The sequence below is a fragment of the Rhyacophila brunnea genome, unplaced genomic scaffold (assembly GCF_057557595.1).
Source record: "Rhyacophila brunnea isolate RB1 unplaced genomic scaffold, BYU_Rbru_1.0 scaffold_4, whole genome shotgun sequence".
NCBI lineage: Eukaryota > Metazoa > Arthropoda > Insecta > Trichoptera > Rhyacophilidae > Rhyacophila > Rhyacophila brunnea.
In genome coordinates, this window is record NW_028233068.1 from 18,939,530 (window position 1) to 18,958,990 (window position 19,461).

The 19,461-nt window shown below is 32.6% G+C and overlaps 1 protein-coding gene across 1 annotated transcript in view; it reads left to right on the top strand.

Annotated features, from left to right (window-relative positions):
• Positions 1-19,461, top strand: part of LOC147067041 (hemicentin-2-like) — a 200,251-nt gene that overhangs the window by 165,219 nt on the left and 15,571 nt on the right. The window contains exons 6-8 of the mRNA XM_085954479.1: positions 5,339-5,468; positions 5,722-5,826; positions 7,334-7,522. Of these exons, the coding sequence (XP_085810605.1) occupies positions 5,339-5,468; positions 5,722-5,826; positions 7,334-7,522 (424 nt within the window). The remainder of the gene's footprint in view (positions 1-5,338; positions 5,469-5,721; positions 5,827-7,333; positions 7,523-19,461) is intronic.

The following is a 19,461-nucleotide window of genomic DNA, read 5'->3' on the forward strand; positions in this document are numbered from 1 at the left end:
TAGGCCGACAAATGAACGGTCTCGATTGTCATACGATAATTATGTAAATTTAACTAAAATGCTATCTTACATAAATCAATGACTGATACATTAATTGACTGTCTAAGGATTAAACTTATGCAAATGGCTTATAAATTTTTTAATAAAATGACATACATATGTATGTATAAATGATTTAAAATTATTGATATGAAATCAATTACCTGGACCTCAGTATATAATTTATGTTTTCAATATTGTCATAATGGGTTTGTTTTAAGTTTTAAGAATTTTGTTTTCGAATACATATTTCGTTGCAGCACTCAAAATAGACACTTTTACGAACCGGAGCGCTCGATAATATTCCAAAAATGTTATTATATTTATCTAATTCTATGTATATTTTATAAAAATAAGTGTGTTATATTATTTGTTATATGGCCTATCTTGATCAGACGGACAAATTATTTTTTCCACGAGACAGAGCGATAATTTTGCTTATGCTTATGTCATGAACCGGAATGGCGCCCCGGTTCATTTTGAGCCCTGTTTGGGTGACTTTTTCATGATTCTCTGTAAAATTCTGTCTTGGATTCGTAAAGGAGATCACGTTGTAAATGCAACATTTTTTTTTCGGACAGAATTTTGGACCTATGTAGGTTTCAGCCATAGAGGTATTAAATAAAAAGAAGAGTAAGTAATCGGCTTTCTCATACAACTGCATGAAGTAGAACAACAATAGCCGACAACTTTACTTGCGAGAAATAGCGACGAGATAAAAAAAATGCAAGGCATCACGGAGGATTTACTTTGGTCATTATAACGTACCCATATAATAATATAATGTTAACGTAGAAATTTTGCCGCAAATTGATTACCAGCCTGCCTCACTATACTTGCCTACTTCACCATACTTTCATATAACCTGCCCCCTAGGTTTCAGCTTTAAAAAGGAAGTATGTATTGCCATTTTTCAGTGTATTAACAAGCTCAATGAAAATACTATTGCAATTTATATTGTCCGTTCCCACTAGCCATGTTTCCAAGGAGTTAAATCCTTCTCTCTTAATGTGCTCCAAAATATTTGGACATTTTTCTTTAGTTAGGTTATAGATTAAATAAACAAAACTCACCTCGCAAGACAAGTGCTACAATCCGTGTCATGTATGTTTTGTAAGTAAGTACGGCTCAAGCTGAAAAGCATCAGCAGTGAAGATTGCATTGCAACTACTCCTCTTCTTTGGGGATTTGCCAAATTGTCTTTTGTACGAAGGGAGTACATATAAGTAAAGCCACCCAAAAAGAAGCAGGCACCGTGGCTGTAGATACCTAGCTAGTGGTAGTAATGGCTAGACGCTGCAGACAGACAGACAGCATACAGAGCTAAAATGGCTGCAGACCGATCCCAATCGGTTTTGGCACCGGACCGAGAGAGGTTATTAGCAACCGGAGGATTATGAGACCAGCTCTTTTACGAAGCTGGTTTCTATTTTAATGGCATTTGTTTTGTTTCATTTTTGATTGTTTGGTGTTTATTTTTTCGGTGAAATGCTACGCTTAGATATATATGTTTTTGGAGTGATTTAGCAGAAATATCTCTCTTGAGACTATATTATTAGTATTGTCATTTTTTAAAAATTAAATAATAGACCAAGATATAGACAAATAATAACTATTGATGTATAAGGATTATATCAAATATTCTCTTCTTTTTCTTCTTCTTCTTTTGACCATGTCCGATCCTAATAGGATCATATGGGCCTACACAGAGTGGAGGTTTGTATTAAGGCTATACCTCAGTTGAGGCATGGTCTAAAAAGATAGTGGCTAGGCGATGCGCGGATTGCGGGTCGCGGGTGCAAATGACACATGCCGATCGAAATATAATTTGTCATATAAATCCAACATGCGTCCATTTAATGTTCTGTTTATGCGGCATTTGAGAAATTTGCAGCGTCGTATGGGGAGCGGGATAGTCCCGACTCTTCTGTAGACTCATCCATTTCAATTCGTGACACTCAGTATGCGGGTACACAAAGCGCCTAACGTCAGCGGACAGCAGAGCCTGTCCAAAAAACAAACATTTTCTCACTTAACTTTCTTCTTTAAGCACTACGGTGCATGGTTGCAGCATCAGTCCCGTGCGGCTCCGTCTCGGGACGGAATGAGCACTTAAAATCACTTCTTTCAGACACGTTTAAAGCGTCATAGAAAGCGGCCGTGCATATCCACGGTTGTGCATATATGACGGGTGGTGGTGGGCACTTTAACGTATGTTCTATTAGTAACAATAATAATATATTCATTGACATGTTTTCTTTTTCAAGTAAATAGGTAACGTTTTTAGTCATATTTACACGATTTAAGAATTAATACCCCCGTCGCCATCACGAAAAAAATTGACGTGTTCCCAGCTTGACGTTCTCTCTCCGAATGCCAGCGAGTCCAAATTTTCGTCGCGCCTATAGTTGAAAATTATTTGCCGTTTCACTGATGTATCGTCTTAACAGATTTATTTTTACGATAAATGGATGTTAGCCACTTGCTCAACTAATAAGATCCATATTACCTACGTGGTCGCAGTCATGATTTATTCTGGATTGGAACCGTTTCCTCGTGTCAAGCCTATCAGGCACCATTAGCGAGGGGTGCAAGACTAGTAAATGCGCTCCCTAAAGACATAGACATTTTCAATGATCTACTTTGCATTTTATTTTTGAAATTGTATTTTTCTGTATAAAATTGTATATTTTTCGTTCTCAAAAATTATATTTTTCTGTATTAAATTGTACTTAAGTATGTTTTGATTATCTTTTTTTGTTATTATTATTGTTATTATATATATTTCTTTTTCTATATTCTCTTCTCTCTTGTGAGGGTAATGTTTGACTTATAATGTAAATCTCATGTTGTGTACGTCTTGAATTTAGATTTGTTATGTCCACAATGTTTTGTATTCTTAAATAAATAAATAAATAAATAAATATTACTCTCACTCAAAGCACAAACTCATATATAAGATTTACCAACTGCATATTTCAACCAAACTCACCTCCAAAAACATCTCGAAAAACGTCCATGAGCCATAGATAAAAGCCAACAGTAATTATTATAACTAATATTGTCTCCGGATTGAGATTACAATGTGTAATTATGTTAGTATAAATACTTAGTTTATAATAAGATGCCTATTATAGTAGAAAAACTAATTAAATCAATGTACCTATGCATTGTGTGCACCGTGGAGCCCTAAAGCGCCGTATACTATTTTAAATATATTATGATATAATTAGTAGGTACATAATTCAACCAATTTTCCAACCAACCAACCAATCCAACCAATACAGAAAAAATCTACATAATAATACTGCGCTTATGGATCTCGAATCTGATTAGAAAAATTGGCAGCTCAATTAATGGAATTCGCTGCTCAGAACATACATTTGGGCGCTTTGAACAGAAAATTATCGGAAACCACTCACTTAATCATTATAATATAATATATTGTATCCTTTCGTTTCAAGTTATAAAATTTAATATTGAGAAATAATGCCAAAGGACTTACTAATAATTTACAATCACCTTTATATTTATAAATACTTATAAAGATTTTATTTTCAGAACCGTTTTGATTTACTTTGAATAAAAATTCCAAGACTACATCCATACTTTAGTTGGAAATTATTAGTATAATGTAACTACGCGTACCTATTTCGAATTCTGAAACTCAATTCATAAACAGTTGACGACCACTGAATAATAAAAACGCCACTTTTCTTCTCCTGTCGAGATTTCACTTCGCCATTGTAGTCGAGCATTTATTTTATAATCAGAAGAGAATTTAGTTTTACAGTTTTTCCACGAAACTAAAGTCATCCACAATAATTAAAACGTAAAAAACACAGTGCAAAATCCACAACGAATTAGAACAAAGTGAATTGCACTTTTTATTCGACACGAGGAATGTGCAGATAAACTTATTAACCAATTAACTTTAAAAACAATCTAAAAGGATATACCTACATACTATTTACAGAATCACTTTAAACCAAACCATAGTAGTTTAGGTAGGTATGCTATGGGCGATCCGACAAAAATATTGCACACTTTTTCAGTCATATTTATTTGTTAATGTTGCGTCCCAAATAATGAAGCCATAATTTATCAGCATCACCAGTCTAGATCAATCCACTTCTGGAAGAAGGCCTCTCCAAGCTGATTCCATTCACCTCCATCATATTCGTTGTATTACCGCTTACTTTCGCATGTCATAACTTATTTACTTTTCTATTCGGCTGCCTCTTAGGTCCTGGGTACCATAGTCTAGATTTTTCAGCGATCTCTTATTCTATCTTTGTGTCTTTTCCATTTAAATTTAACACTTTTAACCAACTTTAATACATCACACACCCTTTTTTGTTTACTTATCGAATTATTTTGTCTTTTTTTCTTTACGCGTTATTCCCTGCATATGACTTTCCATACCATGGTGTCAAGTGTGACGTGTGCTACTCTAAATTCCTGTACCTCTTTTACCACTAATAACACATGATCAGCATGCATTTGCGAATACAATGAGTAAGTACACTCTGGTTGAAAACTGGATATCAAAGAATTATTTTAAGACATTATTCAGACGGTCAAAAGCACTTCAGCTAAACCCTGATCTACCAAAAATTTACCAAAAGATACTTATAAAATCAAAATCCTTTTATATTAGATATTTATAATATTATAATACATCCGTATCAAACATAGGTAATAATAAATTTAACCAGATACATTTTATTAGCAAATATTTCTTGTTACAACAGTTGAAAATTAACAAACCTTCAACGTGTCTAGGTTTACATAATATGTTTAATTGATAACAATATGGTTTAATAAAATACTTATTTGTGTTCTCGGCTGCGAATGTTCCGGTTTGATTTCGGCTCGCATTGGCAATATAAAAAAATAATGTAACAACATTATTACTATACCTATATTATTAAAAAAAGAGAATATGGTCTTATTGTAAAAACATTCACACTTTACATAGGTACGAGTACCTACGTATTTGTTCACAAATTGGATTGTATTGTAGCATTCAGATTCACTGTAACTAAAGAACCTTCTCCCCACATTAATAGTAAATCTAGAATAGTATTTCGGATACATTTAAAAACCAATTAAACTTAATCACTATGTTAATAATTAAAATCGTCAATAGAATAATATATCATTCTATCAATAAAGCGTTCTTGTTAAAAATTGCCAAAATATCTGTCATCCAATTTGTGTGTGTATTGCCGAATTTTATATAAACTTATACATAAAGCTACATTATTTATGATTAACTTTTCAATTTATTTTTCAGGTATCTCAGACGGAAGATGGATACTTGAACTTCACGTCTCTGAGACGAGATCACTCTGGCTGGTACAAATGCACTGCTAACCATACTATAGGTTTATTCTCATCTATTGGATACTTCCTCAATGTCAGATGTAAGTAAAAAATTGCTTAATACCTATTTGCTCATTCCAAGAGTAGATATACTTCCAATTTTCCAATTCATTCAAATAAATTCATAAATTACAAGATATCAAAGCAACAATATCGTAGTGTATTTTTTAATTCAATAAAAACAAATAAAGTAGGTACGAGTATAATATGTCAATTTGATTAAACAACGATTAGTAATTTTTTCTCCGTTTATATTGTCCGACAACAAAAGTTATAAGAATGTTTAATTTACAGATGAAACTACGGAAGTCACAAGAGAGCCTGATGATGGAGAGAAGCCGACAGAAGGTATAGTGGAAGTAGCCTTAGGAGGCGCCATACAACTCCAATGTCCTACAGGTAAAAAAATACATCAAATTTCTTACCTCAACTTAACAATTAACAAAGTTTGGCAAATACCTCAATAAAAAAATAATTAGGTTTGTCAATTATGTCGATAATAAACCAAAATCTGCGTTATGTAATTAACTGAATTTCAAAATTGCAAAGTTGTTTATCCCAAAGATTCACAAAAGTTGAAAAATCGCATTAGCTACTGCAAATTAGAATTTTGTTTTGACATACCTATATGAATAAGGTACTAAGAATTGAACAAAAAAAGTGCAATGGTGTAGGTACACATTGAGTAAATCAATTTCGTAAGTTAATTATGTGAATTCTATATAACTGTCTTCATAATTCTATAAATGAGGTCTTGGTCTCATATTATTATCCATTATTACGTAAGTAGTCCAGTGCGTAAGGCGCTGATCTTTTATCCGGGGCTCGATCCAGTGAGATCACAATATTTATTTGTGATCGATTCACTTATGTTACTATACACTACTTGTATTGGGTGTCATGGCCTGTTGTAGTGTTAAAAAAAACAATATATAATATGCATTAACAATCCACTGTCGTAAATTCAAAGCATTCGCGACATGACATAAAGCAGGTGTTAATAATTTTTCAAATAAAAATACAGGGTAATGTAAGTAAATAATACAATAACAATATAATAAATAAACTGAGAAAAATAAAAGTACACGGAAGCACACAGATTGAACTAGATTGATAGACCCTATTTTAAAACTTATAAAACAACGTTCACCTATATTCACCCTCACATAAGTAGAATATATCAATATTCGAAGCGATTTGATTAAACATAGTTATAGCGCTCTCAAAAGGCATTACTAATGGCAGGTCAGTTCTGCACCTTGGGAGAACAAGCAATGAATGCCCTCGATTCTTAAGATCATACATAAGTGAAACGGTAAATAATTTTCAACAGTAGGTGGAACGAAATTTCGCAATCGTCGCCAATCGGAGACTTTGTGATGGCGTCGGAGGAATATATTCTTAAATCGTGTAAAGATGACTAAAAAACGTTCCGCATGTACTTGAAAAAGATAACATGTCAATGAATATACTATTATTATTACGAATATAATAATAAACATAACATTAAAAGGACGCATGTTGAAATTTTATGACAAATTATATTTCGTTCGGCTCGCGTCATTTGCACAATCCGCGCATCGCCTAGTCACGATCTTTTTAGACCATGCCTCGTACCATGAAGTATAGCCTTAAGATAATTATCAGAGACACGCAAGCCAACACCACCAAGAATGGCAGAGTTTCCATTTTTACGTTTCTGTAATGCTGTTTTAAGGACGATATGTCAGGGCTTAATATTTAAATTACATAAGTTGCTATAAAAATAACATTTTATACACAGAACATAATCCAACGTTATTATTAAAATGCATTTTTATTCGAAGCAGTTACACATTATTATACATTATAAAAGTCATAATTAATTTTATTTCATGACAACATTTTTCATCTTCCTCGTGCACAGGTAGCGTAGGCTGTTGGGGACACTTGTCAGGAGGCGAATGGACGGGCGCTGGTGCTACAGCTCCGCACGGGGCCCTATCTCTTCGCGGATTGCTCTACCAGCAGGCTGGAAGGTATCGATGCGAGGGTATGTCGGCTGCCACCAGGGGACGATTGGAGGTGCTGAGAGAAGCTACTGTAGTTGTCACTGGTGAGTTCAATGTTCAGCATACTTATTATTCTCAAATACAGGCTATGAAAGTACAAACACGGAATCAAAGATTACTGAGTAAAGTGAATTGAGGAACATGTTTAATAATCTTCCTCGTCGTCAGCATCACGTCTGATAAGAGTTATATTTATGGAATAGATACTGTAATATTTTGGATCAGTTTTCTCAAACTTTCCTCACCTCTGCGTTGGGTTACTACTGTTAGTGGCGAGAGGTGGAGGTGCGCTGTTAAAATTTGACATAAATAGTGTACACTAAACTTTGACAGTCATACTTATTTTACTTTTGTTTTCATTGAACTAAGAATGCAATTTTCAGATAGTGCTGGTTTGTTTTTAAAATTCAAATAAACCCAGCCTAAACCAAACCACAATAGTTTAGATATGCTATGGGCGATCCGACAAAAATAATGCACACTTTTTCAGTCATACTTATTTGTTTTCTTTGAATTAAAAATACATGTTATATATGGTGTTGGCTATTTTTTTTAATTCATTATGTCCTACCCAAGCCAAACAATAATCGATAAAAAATAATCTTATATCTATAAAATATCTAAAATGTTGTATAGTTTAATCGCATAATTTTAGATATTTAATATATAAACGAACATTTTTTTACTATTATCTACTATGGTTTGGATTAGTCATAGTTCAATTGAATTTTAAAAACTAACAAACATAATTTACACATTGTAGTCTTAGTTCAATGAAACAAATACGTTTGACTGACAAAGTTTATTGTGAACTACTTATGTGGGATCTTGACAGCCTACCTCCACCCTTCGCCACTGACTAATGTTTATGATTAAATCAATTAAACAACATTTAAGATTGCAGATTCGTCTGTACTCCAACAATATTAACACAATGTACTTTGAAATTTATTTTTCAGGGTCAGTTACTACAGAGCTCAACATATTTTTTTATAGAATGATAAATCATTATTTAGTTTTACAAACACGTAAAATCGCAATATAAAGTACATAACTAACCTATTACTACTAATTAACTAACTAACTATTAACAGGTCCTCATTTATTTACTACAAAATGCATTCAGTGCTATCAACGCAAATATTAGTATGCTTTCTATAGTCACCAATAATAATTATAGAATCACACCAAAGACGTTCTGGAATCCATATTAAAGACTATTTACCCAAACAAATCATATTCCAAAGTTTTAATATAAATATTATGTTGTAATAGAGTTAAGATTAGGGATTCCAATCCCGGAATCCCGAGCTAATTTCGATACCTATGAATCCCGAGATCGATAAACATATGCCCGAAACTTTCGGGATTGATTTTTTTATCAATGTTTATGGAAAATGAAATAAAAACGAAAATATAACAGAAAAAATAATACTTTTAATAACAAATAACTACATTATAAATAAACTGAGTTTGAATGAAGTTTGATTTATACCCATGTGTAAGTTGCCGATTCATTTTATTTTTTCATATAAATTAATAAAAATGAGCAAATTAACAAAGTAATTCCACCGCGATCTCATACGTTTTACGACAGTTTCATGTTTGGCTGACTAATTAGATTTATGAAGCGGAAAGGCCATAAGTACACCATGATTTGCTTTACTATTTTAAATCTCGCTAACCCATTCATTAAGTCTTTACTATCAGAAACAGCAATCTCATATTAAATTCAAATTATTATTTATATTACAATATTATTTAGTCCATTAAACTTATGTATTTCCAAGATTGAACGTATACAATATTAACAATAAATGTCTTAAATAGTATAAATTATACTAGATTTATTTTTCACCGATTTTATCAATGTTATTTGTAAATATAAAAATTAAAATTTTATATTAACAATCGGAATCGCGGGATTGTCAAATTGTAATCCCGAAATCCAGGGATCAGAATTTTGGCTCGGGATTGGATTCCCTAGTTAAGATTAAATTTATACTTCTTAATTTGAATAGTAGGTACCTAAGTTGTTTGCGACCCTGGTTCCTTTTAAAAATTTCAGGCACTATGAACACTCGCCAATGGCAATTGTATATCTGATACAGAATAAATGTACTTACAGCTTATATGAATATTAAATTAATATATTAAAATATTGATTAAGACTCACTATTCCAAGTAGAGAATTTACCGATACATTAGAAAATCTGAAACTCTGGAATGTAGATTTTCCAATGCCTTAATTTAATTAGAAATAATGTCTCTTTATGATATTTTAATATTTAAATTTTTGTATAAATAGTAAGTAAATATCTATATTATATGGCTTGTACATTTGCATTTATACATTTGCTAATGGTGAGTATGCATAGTGCCTGAAGATGCCGAAAGGTAAAAACCGTGACGTAAAAAACCATTCAAATTGAAAAGAAGTATTTAAATTCTATTAAGTACCTTCGGTCTATAATACTAATTACCTATATAAATTGCATATGTTCAAACAATCCCCAAACTAAACATTTTTAATTAAAATAATTGATTGTCAATATTGTAGTATTTTTAATTTAAATTCATGCACCTTTTAGTTTTTTTATCTCCATGTGAAGTATTAGCATATTTCGACGTATTAATACATTGGGCGTTGGTCGAGATGACGATTCTGTTTTTATTCCACGAAAGAGATTATTATTAATCGTTAAGCTGCAAAAAAAATTAAGACTGAACTCAATTATTTTTCCAAGCCTAATAAAAAATCGATAATCCGTGCCAATTATGTGAGTTAATCAATTTAACCTGCCGAATAGGGAAGATCAAATCGAAAATTCAACACTCTAACTTATTAAGCGAGTAATTTAATTACTTTCAAAATTTCGCCTCGGTTCCCCGAAGACGACAGCCAGTGAAAAATAAGTCTTGACACATTTCCGATAAAATCAAAAACTCCTTTGAAACGCTTTAAAAGGGGAAATGTTTCCTTCGACACTTTGATTCGCAAACTCTAAAGAGCCACTGTTATTAGCTAGCTTTCAGCGACAACATTAAAGTGGTTCCATTAATTTTCACAATGATGGAGTAAATACTGCAAAGTAACTTAAGTCCCGAGGCGTTAAAGTCGCTGTTATGCAAAATTATCGGTCGACTATGATTCAGACATCGTATTGTACGTTTGGCTACGATTTTTTTATAGATACACCGATACACCTATTTACAGATAACCCAATCCAATTCATTCCTATATTTACTGATCACTGAATCCAATACCTTCCTAGTTTGACAGATCAGTCAATCGAATACAGTCCAAGTTTTTACAGATCACTCAACCGAAAACATTTATATAATATAATGTAGATTTAATTATGTATATCAGAGGTTCTCAAACTTATTTCGACCGCCACCCACTTTGATATTTTAAAAAAATCTAGTGCCCCCTATATTTTTTAACTTACCTTTTTATATTACCATAATAATATGTTACACTTACATTAGCATCTGCCGCCCATACTCATATTTCACGTAATTCACGACATCGAGTTTGACAGATCAAAACGCCATTTTGGTCAACTTCCGGAGATGCCAGATCCATGAAATAAAAATCGGAAACGAGACTAGTGCATGCGCAAGCGACTCTAGTTTTTTCGTCTATACGGGTCTCCAAGCATTCAAGCCTAAAATCGCATCTCAAGAATTTCGGATAGTGATGGTATCGCCGCGATCGACCGAAATTTTTCGTATGAGAAAAAATATCGGAAATCACAGACGATTTTATTTAGTTAACTTAACCATGGACTACGGACATGAAAAATAAAGCTGCATCCACATTATTACATGCGTAAGTGACTCTAATTTAACCGTCTATACGGGACTCTAAGCATTCGAGTAGTAGATCGCATCTCAAGTGGTGTCGTGTCTAGATTCCGTCGGATTTTTATAGATAGAATTTGTTTGCCGTCGCCCCTCTAGATTTCCTCAACGCCCCCTAATTTTTTTTGAGCCTTCTACTGCCCCCCTGAAAGCCTCCAGCGCCCACACGGAGGCGTTATCGCCCACTTTGAGAAAAACTGATGTATATCATTGAAATGAACGTATTGTGGTAGTTAATCACTTTCCAGCGGGATCACCATTTGTTGCTGTTTATAAATGAATCTGACCCATAATTAATACTATACCAGCACTGGAAATATAAATATTTTACGAACCGGAGGGCTCGATAATTTTCCGAAAATATTAACATAGTGTCTAAGTTTGTGTAAATTTTATAAAAAAGTATGTTACATTTTTTTTTATATGGCCTACCTCAGAGTTGGAGCGATATATTTGCTGATTTCATGAACCGGAACGGCGCTCCTTTGTGCCCCAGTCCATTTTAAGCCCTGTAATTGTATCTTTACTGTTTTATTAGTGAGGATCGACTATGTAATAATTTAGGTATATTTTACATTGTAATCGTATGATTAAAAAAATGTATACGAATTCCTATGCAGTGCATTACAATAGGATGGAGTAGACTCGGGTCACTTTTCTTTTAATTTTTTTGATAGTATTACGATTTTTGTACAATATAATAGTGTAATAATTATTAATACAGTAAAAATAAAAATAAAACATACAGAAAGGGCAAAGAGGACAACGAAATGAGGTTAGTTAGTTATAGGTACATCACTTCCAGATGGACGCGTCAGTTTATGTCAACTGTTCGGTGACGAGAGACTTCACTAGTTTTCTTTTCTTGTTGATAGATGTAACTATAGTTTTATAATATTCCCCACATTCATTATTAGTCTATGCCCACATTCCAGTAGTGATTTTAGGTAGGTACTTAGATGCCCCATTAATAAAAGTTTGAGTATGCGATAAATCGTTATAGAGTGTTGAAAATAGAGCAATAGTTTTACCAGAACTTTTTTACGCTGCGTTTAATTCCACTATAAGTACGTACTTTTTTAATTCATCTCTAATTATAGCAATACATGACATCACCTCAATACTATAAACACGTAAAACATACAACACATAAAATAGTGCACACTAAACTTTGTCAGTTAAACGTATTTGTTTTCATTGAACTAAGGGCCGTTTCAGACGGGACACCGGTTTCGCGCTTTTATATAATAAGGAGGCCTTTGTTTGCCGCATGTCCGGTACACCGTCCGTTTCCGTCGGCCGCTACATTCTCAAGCCGTCGATACACTTGTTTTTATTACCGCAGCCAGTTTTATCTTAACGCGAAATTATGCGTTGACTCATTAGCTCTGGGGCGTTCATAAACATAATACAAAGGCCTCTTATATTATATACGAGCGCGACACCGGTATCCCGTCTGAAACGGCTCTAAGACTACAATGTATAGACGTGTAGACAGTGTCTATTAGTTTTTTTTTAATTCAATTAAACCCTGCCTAATCCATGTCATATCAGGTAATAGTCAAAAATATTCATTTATCTAAAACTATGACAATAAACCATACATAATTTATTGTTTTAGTTATTTTATAGATATAAGAATATTTTTAACGATTATGCTTTGGTACAGACAGTGCTTAATGGATTTTGAAAAATAACTAACATCATCCTTTATAATTATGTAATCTCAATTCAACAAAAACAAATATGTGTGACTGAAAAGGTGTGCACAGTTGTTGTCGGATCGCCCTAAACTATTATGGTTTGATTTGGGTAGGGTTTAATTGAAGTTTAAAAACTAATCAGCACCATCTACAAATTGTATTCTTAGTTCAATGAAAACAAATAAGTATAACTGACAAAGTTTAGTGTGCACTGTTTATGCCGAATCTTAACAGCCTACCTCTACCCCTCGCCACTGATAAACACTAATAATAAATCAAAAAAATGTTTGTAACTTCGTTTCATAATGAACACAACAAACGTGCTAATGGCGCATAAAAAATTGCGCAGTCGTGTTATTAATTCGCCATATAGGTAGAAACTATAAATAATATAGAATGTACATAGGTTTCGCAAGAAGAGACTAATAAATCTAAAATACGTCAACTGCTAATCTTGAATAGTTGTCTGTGGAGAATTTTCGCTTCGTGCGTACCACCGCGCGCCGGAGACTTGTGAAAAACAAATATGACAAGCGACGATAAACTGGACGTTTTCTCACATGACTGCCTAAGCCCTAAGATTTTTCTCTATATCTATTTTTTTGTAGGTAAGTAGTACATAGTTCACAGAAAGTATAGTAGCGATATTAAATAATACATTACTAAACTTATCTAAAAAACGTTAATAGGTACAAAAATCAGACAATCAAAATACGTGTATTCCTATTATTAAGAGCGTACATAAGTGAAACGGCAAATAATTTTCAACACTATGTGGAACGAAATTTGGGCCTCGTTGCCATTAGGAGAGGGATAGTCGACCTGTTTGCACGTCAATTTCTTTTGTGATGTAGTCGGATGAATATATTCTTAAATCGTGTAAAGATGACTTAATAATTCAATGAATATACTATTATTATTACGAATATAATAATAAACATAACATAAAAAGGACGAATTTTGATTTTTTTATTCACAAATTCAATCGACAAATTATATTTCGTTCGGTTCGCGTCATTTGCACCAGTGACCCGCAATCCGCGCATCGCCTAGTCACGATCTTTTTAGACCATGCCTCAGCTGAGGTATAGCCTTAATTATTATATACTAGCAAATATTACCAGGTACCATCTGTCAACAATTGCATAAGTCTTCTCCCTGTCTTTGTAGTGGTGTTTCAGACTCAATTGTTCATCTTTGAGCTGCTGCATTAGCTTGACGGAGTCTTTGTAAAGTCTCCTGATTTTTCCGACCACGCCATCACTGAACATGTTCATAATATGTCAAGTGGCAACGCTTACCTGGATACCAATTCCCGAATGAAGCAGTATGACCGGTTGCGCAACGGAAGCGCAAGCCTACTTCAACGAAGTACATTAAAACTCAACCGGTAGTGTCGACTGCAGTATGGAATTGAAGTACACATGCTTTGGCGGTAGAGGCGCTTCCATAGAAATAACTGAAAATGAAATCAATTCTGCTTAAAAATGGATGAAAGTATTTAAAAAATGCATTGTCGTCGTGTTCTGATATATTCTAAAAGTTTCAAATGTCTAGCTAGTCGGAAAGTTAATCTTCAATCGTCCAATACAAATCTTGGACAAACAAGAAAAAATTTCTACTGGTCACACAAGAAAAATGTGTACTGGACAAACAAGAATACGAGCTAATAAAAACGTGGTAATAAAAAAATACGAATAACTATCCCATCTTTTGTCACAAGAATATAAATTACGTATATTTGTGACAATTTGTTCTCTAGTTTCAGAAAGTGTCATTTTTGAAACGTATTTTTGTTTATTGATTGCTACGAATTTTAAAACCTATCGGAACAATTTGTCTGCCCTAAGATTTTTTTTAATGTATTTTCTCTGATTACTTATAATAAATTTGTATTTAGTTTTTTTCCAAGATTAATTAGATCTAATAATAACTATTACTTATCTAACAAAAATACATATGGAGTGGGCAATGTATTTTTGGTTCAGCAGAATACTTTAGGTGCTCTCAGAAATTTTATAATGTATGTTCTCTGTCGACTTATGATACATTGATATTCAGTTTTTTGATCAGTACAGATCTAAGAATTCCCATTTAAAAAATGCATGTAAAGTGGGCAAGCTAAATGTTATTAACTTATTTACAGATTAATTTATTTCACTTTTATGTAATATTAAAACGAAACTTGAAATTTCCACAAACGATACATTTTTTTAGTTTTCATTATCAAATAGCAAATCTCACACCACACCATATTTGCTCCCATAGGGAGTTATTCCATGCAGCTAATAATCACACAAAAATAACTGCAATATGTGAGAGACCATAATATAACTAACGTATCTTTCGTAGACTGTAAATTTGTTAACGATTTTTAAAATTGGAATATTTGTTCCAATAAAAACAAAAAAAATAAACAAACAGTTTTGTGGGTTTTCATTATTTATATTTTAAAAATGCTGATCAAGTGACATAAAAATTTTGTAATATTCATTAATAACTGTATTTAACTCATTTTGAAACATAGTAGTTAATGTAATTTTATTGTTTTCACCACATGACACACTAACTTATGAAATGTTATTCTTTGATTTCATCATAATTAATCATAACTTCAGTTATTGTTAATTCGTTGCTTTTTTGATAGTATTGCTCCATCTGAATGGCCCTCGTAACCTACTCCCTCCGACACCACCAGAAATCACGCTGGCCGTCCATGGAATACGGATCAGGTTTCAACAACGTTTAGAAACATACATAATTTTGAAAACACTTATGATACTATGTATTATAACCAACAGAAAAAAACTTTTGTTTTAAAAATAAAACACCCCGCAGAAATCGAATCTGCATATCTCGCGTTTCGCGCCCATGCACATAGACCACTATACTAAAGGCACCATTCTTAATTGTGACAAATGTTAACTAATGGATCTTAATACTCTTTGAAGCGCTTTCCAAATTGAGCTACTATTGACGATTGGCTTTTGTATTTTAAACCAAAGTAGGTATTACTTTAATTACTAACTGACGTCACGGATCACTCCAAGATTTTTTGTTGTAACTTACTTGAACTTGCTAATATTTTTTAATTAACTATTTTTTTATTCAACGAATTATGTTACATTCTTAAAGTTTATGAATTATTCGATGAATAAAAAACATAGTTAATTATAAACCTATAGAAATATTGTAAATATCAACAGTGTTGTAATATAAAAATGAAGTTTTTTAGACACAAAATTATAATCAGAAAGGAAAAAATAGTCGCCTGAATATTAGTTACTAAACAAATAATTATTATAGTAACAATAACATTGTACACGTAACCACTGGCGGCTCCCTCTATAGGTCATTCGGTCATTGACCTGCCAAAATAAATACCTAAAAGTGCGGCCACACCGGCAACAAGTCGCGCGACAACTCGTTAAATTTTACGATAATTATCATAATTGCTTAAGAAATTTTACGATAATTATCATGCTTATCGTAAAATTTAACGAGTTGTCGCGCGACTTGTTTTCGGTGTGGACCCGGCATTACAATCGACATAATAATATTAATAATATGTGCAATGTCATATATAATAATATTAATAATAATCGGTGGATTTGAAATTATAGGGCGCGCGATATTGTGTCAACCCAGTCTATTGGGCTTTTTTTGTTTGGGCGATAATTCCCCGAACAAAAATATTGTGTTCGCCGGCAGTCTGAAAATTGACCCAAATTGAATATTTTTATAAAATTTTCTCTCTCGTTTCTCATACATAAGACAGAGATCGATATAACACAAAATACGAGATCGAAGCTTGTAACGGTGCGTGAATTACTGTAATATCGGCAATGCCCGAGTGTGAGACAAAAGATTTTTTCACCTAATTAAATGAAACAGAATGATAACACTGACTAGATAATTGGTCTCAAGACGCAACTGTGTATGCGGTTCGGATTCGTTGACAGGTTTTGACGAATGCCTTTGGTTATTTTAATAATATATAAGGAGTTTTTGGTGATTTATAACATTTTTGTGAAGCAGTTAGTACGCACGCAGTAGCAATTGAAGTCTGTGATACAATTATAATGGAAATGGAAGCACGATTTGCATCCAACGATCATCTCATTATATCCGATTTGTTCAATAAAGAAAATTACACTGATTTTAAAAATAATTTTCCCACACGTCAAGTAAATTTGGTAAAACTGTTAGAAGAAATAAACATAATCAAGTTAAAAAATGAATTATTGGTGTTTTATCAACGAGATGATTTGCATGGCGCTATTAGTGCAGTTTCTCTTCTACATTTTTTACTCAGCAATAATTTCAACGAAACATTTTCCGAGTCGATCAAAGTTCTCCAATTTATTTGCGTCATACCAATGACAACAGTTGAAAGTGAAAGATGTTTTTCCACTCTCAAAAGAATAAAAACCTTTCTACGCAATAGGGCCAGGATAGACTGACCGCTCTTGCAATGCTCAGTATTGAAAAAAAATATGTGGGAAAAATAGACAATTTTTATAATCGTGTGATTGATGATTTTTCAAAAAGCAAAGAAAGAAAAGTGGACCTGATTTACAAAAAATTATAACGCGTTGTGTGCAATTTCGGTTAACGATGGGTTGGCGTTATGAAAAACGGACATTTTTTGAAGGGTTAGTAGGTACCGACCTATAACAATTTCTAGCACTTATTCTATAATGTATAAAAAGTCAATTTGCAATACGTCTTTTCAGTAAGGCAAATTAAAATAATATATTCAAAATTGACCTGCTAGGTTTTTCCGGATTAAGCCGCCAATGCACGTAACCATTCAATACTTCCACAAAAATTAAATTCCTACTCCAAAAAATTCATCAGTCTATGACCAATGTTCGTTCTTAAACACAGTGTATAGTAAATTATAAAGGCCTCAAGGGAGGCGTGAAAATTTCTAACGCGCGCCGGCTGATTTTCTTTTCCTAATCTTATAAAAAATTGCTCTGCGAAAAATTCAGAGACCTCTTCTATCCTGTCCGTTCTATTTTTATTATTTTTTTTTCGCTGTGTTTCCTTCGACCCAAGACAGTTAGCTTCTTGACGATTGGATTTTGAAGTAATGCGATTTATTTTTTAACGTATTCTTTTTGGTGTCATTAATTCCGTGACACACTGTTCAAAATGGGTGATTTTTTAGCAATCATTGTAATAAGAAATTTCTTTTGTTACTTATAATTAGCATTTAGTATTTTGATGAAACAATGAAATGAATGTAACACGAATGTAATTATCAATGTTTGTTTATATTTAATAATCAAACTTCCCGCCAGAAATCCATCACTTAATCCGTCATAAAAAAAGATATCAACTATAAACAATCATTTATACATATAGGTGGAAAGTGAAATAACTTAATATCTCTTTAAAATGAGTAGTTTCATTTTTTAAATGACGTATCTTTAAACATACCTATATAAATTTGAAAAACACTTTCTGAGAGAATATATTTAAACAATACAAAAAATCTTTTTTGAAAAAAAGTAAGCAAACCCGACAGGGAATCGAATCCCGTGTCTCCCAGGTTTACGCCCTGATCCGTGCATTACCACTATGCTACGAGGTGACATACTAATTACGACAAATTTTAACTATTGGTCAATTTTAACGACGGACGTATCTTTAGCTGTTGTCTATTAATAATACTGTTACATACGAATACAAAATATATAATATAGTATTATTAAATTAATTGTATTAAATACATGATCCTTTATTTAACTTTATTATGCATTAATTGACTGTATACCGTATTTTTATAATTTCTTGAATATATTATTATAGTTGAACCATGTCGTATTTATTCAAATACTTACCCATCACTTTTACAAATAGACCGCTATATAAAAACAAAAAAATATAGATAAATTTGACACTTCTTACAAACTGCTTAGCATATTGTTTGTTTCAGTGAGTATCTACCTATGTATATCAGTCAATTTAAAATTTAAATTTCCATTTAATAAATCATCCCCAATCTTTGAACTCCCTCCTCGCCCATCCCCATCGTCTCGAGATGACAGACGATTTTGTGATAACGCCTGTTTCAATAATATCCGCTTCCGGATCAAAAGAAATATTATATCGAATTGGGATTCTCGGAAAATCCCGGAACTTCGTCTGCGCTAATTTTCTTTGCTCTCCTTTTTCAAATACAACGGCGTAGGCAACATTTCTTGTTATTACAATATTACATTATAAACGCTGTAGCAATATTATCTTCCCGTAACAATTTCAGTAACATACGTCGTGCATATCGTTTGTTATATCTTTAATACAAGCATTGTATATAATACGAATAAAAAGGCTCTGCATAGAATACATTCTTAAAGTCAAATTAACATTCCAATACATACTGAAAGTATGATTTAATTATT